Genomic DNA, 4,871 nt, shown 5'->3' on the forward strand with positions numbered 1-4,871 from the left:
AGCCCTATTCATGAAGTTGAATCAGCATTAATTTACCTAAAGCAACACTCTTATGATCTATCAATTTAAGATATTTAATCATTTAATTAATTTGATATTTATTTCATTATTTGAATTTTTGAGACGCTATAAAAAAGTAAAATAAAATTACCAATCTTACTTGTTAACGAGTAACCTGTTGAACAGACGTAAAATTGTCCAAATCCACAAGTTGGAATACAGAAATTTGCATTAACAAGTGACACATGATAGAAAAAATTCATTTATATTTCACATACAAAGAAACACTAGAGCTCACATCTTGAATGAAAATATATAGGCTCGTGCATCAAGACATATGAACTAAACTTTAACTACTTTACATACAAATATTTACTTGTCTGCAAATCATCATATGCCTCAACCTTGATCAACTGAAGCAGCTTCTTCTAAGTTAACAAAATCAAATCACTCGTTCCATCATCGCGCATATGAATCTCCAATCGCCCTACAACGTCGTAGATCATCTCCCTCTCCGGATGCCTCGTGTCACCTGCGAAGAAATCAAACTCAAATCCCTCAACATTCACACTACTCCACCCCCTTTCCTTCCTCAACCTCCCTGCGCCTCTCAATTCCGCTACTTTCTCCCATTTTCCAGCAGCAGCGTATGCATTCGCCAACGCAACCCTCCAGATGCTACTACAAGGTTCCAGAGCTGCAAGCTCTTCCCCCGCCCTCTCAGCTACTGCCACGTTACCAATAACCGCACAAGCACTCAACAGAGCTCCCCAAATATCAGAGCCAGACCGCATTGGCATTTTCTCAATGAAGGCCATGGCTTCGCTCACTCTCCCTGCTCTCCCCAACAGATCAACCATACAAGCATAATGCTCCATGCTTCGACCCACTCCACGCTGCTTCTCCATCGACTGAAAAATGGCAAAACCTTCTTCAACCAATCCAGCATGAGCACAAGCTGAGAGAGCATTGGTGAATGTTATAGCATTCGGTTTCTTGCTCCCTTCCCTTTTGAGCTCCTTGAAAACCTTCACTGCGGATGCCCCGTCTCCGTTAACACCATATGCAGTGATCATTGAGTTCCATGAGCCAACATCTCTTTGGTGCATCCCCTCGAAAACACCCTCCGCCAAATCTAGTCTCCCCGACTTTGCATACATATCTATCAGAGCATTTTGCACAAAGATATCACCCAGCAACCCTGTTTTCATTGAGTAACCATGAAGAACCCGACCTTCCCTGATCCGCGCAAGCTCAGAACAAGCTTCAAGGGATGTAAGCATCGTGACAAAATCGATCTCTCTCAAACCTTCTCCGTGAATCTCATGAAGGAGTCTCAGTGCATCAACAGCCTGAGCATTTCTTACGAAGCATTTCATAATTGTGTTCCAAGAAACAATGTCTCTCTCGGCCATTGTTCTAAAGATGAGCAACGAAGAATGAACAAATCTGTGTGCAGCATACATGTTCATAAGTGAATTCTCAGCAACGGTGCAAGGAAGAAAGCCGTGTTTGATCAAGTATCCATGAATCTCTTCCCCTAGCTTCAACCTTCCACAACCAAGTAGTAGGTTTGCCATAGTCTCACGACTAGGACGCAAACCCTCACTACCAAAGCAGAAACAACGAAAGACGCTCATAGCCTCGTTGAAGTATACATTTGTAGCATACATTTCAATCAGAGAATTCAAGACTAAACCACTCATCCTCCAATTCCCCTTCAACACCAATCCATGAATCCACTGCATAATTCCATAGTTGCCAATCTCCGAGCATGCCTGCATCACAGTAACCATTGCGATATCATTAGGCACGACGCCATCTTCCTGCATTCTGCAAAATAGCGCCACCCCCCTCTCGGCATCACCACTTCTTACGCAACCAAACACGACAGAAGTCCAGGAAACAACGTCTCCTCCACCGAGCCCGAGCAGAAGCTTCTCCGCAGTCGTAAGCATCCCTACTTTGGCATACGCGTCGATCAAACAGTTCCGCAAGAAGCTATCCGATAAGAGGCCGCTTGTAATCGCGTGAGAATGAATAGCTTCGATCAAATTCACATCACGGCCTGTAAACGCGCAAGCATGGAGAAGCACTGCCAATGTGAACTCGTTGGGGTTGAGATGCCTCACCATTCTTGAAAACAGCAGCATCGCTTGATCGAGGTGTGAGCTGCGGTGATAGGCCGACATCATGGTGGTCCATGATACGATAGTTGTGTGAGGCATTGTGTCGAACAGGTTGCGTGCGTCGTGTATGCGATCGCATTTTGAGTACATGTTGAGTAGTGAATTGGATATGAAAACATCGGTGTGGATTCCTGATTTGAGGATTTGGGCGTGGAGGGAAGAAGCCGCTTTGAGGTCTTGGTTTTCGACGCATCTACGCAGTGAAACAAGTGTGTCTGCGAAAATGTTTGATGGAGAATGTTGCGATAATGAGAGGCTTATTTTTGGATTTGCAGAAGATGCTGATACGATTCTATGATGATTCATATGTGTAGAGTACATTTTTGGATTGAATATTGAAAGTTTGCCTAATCCAAGCTGTGCAAAGGGAAAAAAATTGCAAAATTGGAAATGAAAAGGTGGTCAAACAAGTGACCACATCCGGTGGTTAAGAGCATCCACAGTGGATGCCCGATCGTCCGCCGATCGGGCGGACGAGTTAGACGACCGAAAGTTTAGTCGTCTTGCTCGGGTGCCCAAAGCGTCACCCGATCCCTCGTCCGCCCATTGCAGGGGCACGGACGATCGTGGACGAGGACGAGCGACACATTTTTTTATTTTTTATTTATTTTTTCTCTGTAAATACACCTAAATTTCCACATTTCACACAATTCTCACAGAACATCTCTCAATCAACCGACGACAGCATCATATGGGGTACTATTTATTCAATAACATATACCCGAGATGGCCAGTTTTCTTGAAAAGACGATCTCCTACCCAACGGATTCGAAGAGAGCCTTTTTTGCATGGCGGCAAGAGTCTGCACGGAAGAACGTGGAGCAAGGATTCAGTGTGCTTCAAGCGCGTTGGGCAATAGTGAAAGGCCTAGCTCATTCTTGGTACATACATTATATGCCAATGTCATGTACGCGTGCATCATCTTGCACAACATGATTATTCACGATGAAGGTCCAAGAGCTGACGATTGGTCCGACAATGAAGCCAAATCGAGCGCAGGTCATGCAACCCCGCCGGTCTTTCGAGGTTTACCCTATAGAGTCAGTGAGAGATTACAAGTAGAGAACATGCGCAACCGACAACCCATCTTCAACTCATGAACGACATGGTTAAAGAAGTTTTGGCACGTAGGGGTAGGCTGCCGGTGGATAAGAAGATGCAGAGGAGGGGAATTGAGTTAGTGTCTAGGCGTCAGTGTTGTAGGTCTCCTTCGGTCGAGTCTCTCAGCCATGTCTTTTTTCGAGTCAATCGGCGGTATCTGCATGGGAGTATTTGATGCCTAGTTTCCTTCCTCGTACACAACAATTCACACGAGCACCGATATTGTAATTAGACTAGGTCACTGGCGGAGGTCTTCTTTCCAGAGGGCTCCCGCCATGCATATTAGCTTTCTTGTTCCTTGTTTGATTGTTTGGTTTCTTTGGACGGAGAGGAACGGCTGCAAGCATGGCGGTCGTCCTTTTCGTCATTCACATGTTATTTGGCAGGTCACTCACCATCTGCATGTGCTAGTTCTGGCCGGCAAGATCACCTTGACTAATTGGAAGGGATGCTCGCCGTCGGTTGATTTCATGCCTTTCTCCCACAGACAGCGTGTTCTGCGGTCGCTCATGGTCCTATGGCATCCCCCTGATGCACCTTGGGTGAAGCTGAACACAGATGGTGCCTTCTCTACATCGACACTGGCGGCGGGGGAGGGAGGATTGGTTCATGGTTCTGATGGAGGCCTTCTGCGGGTTTTTTGTGCTCCGATAGCTGCATCATCGAGCTTTGAAGCAGAGCTTTTGGCTCTGATTCGGGGTTTGGAGATGGCTATGGAGCTTTTTACTCACATTTGGATAGAGCTGGACTCAGCAGCTCTGGTTAGTTTGTTGTCATCTAGACACTTCGGCTCTGCAGATTTTAGACACCATATGGCTTTGATCCGGAGCATAACAGCTCAGCGGCATGTTCGATTCTCACATATCTATATCTACAGAGAAGGAAACAGGGCTGCTGATTTTCTGGCAGGTAGGGGTGTCCAAACCCCTGCCCTTACATATTTTGATCCAATCTCTGCTCCACGGTATCTGAAGGCACTAGTTAGGATGGAGCAGCTGAGATATCCTAACTTCCGTTTCCGACGTAGAGATGTGGGTTGATCTAGCTCTTCTGGTGGTTGGTTTTGGGCTTTTTTCGTTTCTCCATTTAGTGTATTTAGTCATCTTTTTTCCACTTGATAGAATGGAGGATCCCGACTTGTGGGACCTCTACTTTGCACCTTCATGTTCTTGTTTAGATCTTAGTCATTTTTGGGCTATGATCATGTTGTTGGAACATTACATTTTGATCTTATTTATGGGTTGGGGGTCTGCCTAAACCCCCCGCCCACAAAGGGTGTTTTTGTTAAAAAAAAAAAGTTTGCGCACGTAGGGGTCGTTGAAATTGTAACTCTTTTAAGTATTTTCGTTGTACTTTTTTTTAAATTAAGTAATGTATGTGTTGCTAGTTCTTTAATTTAGTATCTAATTTTGCTATTTATAATGTGTAAACATAAAAAAAGTAATACTCTCTCCGTCCCACAAGAATATGCACTCTTTCCTTTTTAGCCCGTCTCATAAGGATATGCACTTTCCAATTTTTGCAAACTCTTTTCTCTAATGAGTTGGGACCCATTCCCCACTAACAATAATTTAATTACTT

General features: G+C 44.7%; 1 protein-coding gene across 1 annotated transcript; it reads right to left on the bottom strand.

Moving 5' to 3' along the window:
• Positions 1-299: 299 nt before the first annotated feature.
• On the bottom strand, positions 300-2,560 carry LOC121754235 (pentatricopeptide repeat-containing protein At3g53360, mitochondrial-like). Its single transcript, XM_042149609.1, has one exon. The coding sequence runs from the start codon at positions 2,508-2,510 to the stop codon at positions 429-431; it is 2,082 nt and encodes a 693-aa protein (XP_042005543.1). The 5' UTR covers positions 2,511-2,560; the 3' UTR covers positions 300-428.
• Positions 2,561-4,871: the final 2,311 nt, after the last annotated feature.

This window comes from Salvia splendens, chromosome 11 (assembly GCF_004379255.2).
Source record: "Salvia splendens isolate huo1 chromosome 11, SspV2, whole genome shotgun sequence".
Classification (NCBI taxonomy): domain Eukaryota; kingdom Viridiplantae; phylum Streptophyta; class Magnoliopsida; order Lamiales; family Lamiaceae; genus Salvia; species Salvia splendens.

Bases quoted from the DNA above. Each gene is read 5' to 3' on its own strand.
- LOC121754235 (XM_042149609.1), bottom strand. From the start codon at position 2,510: ATGTACTCTACACATATGAATCATCATAGAATCGTATCAGCATCTTCT.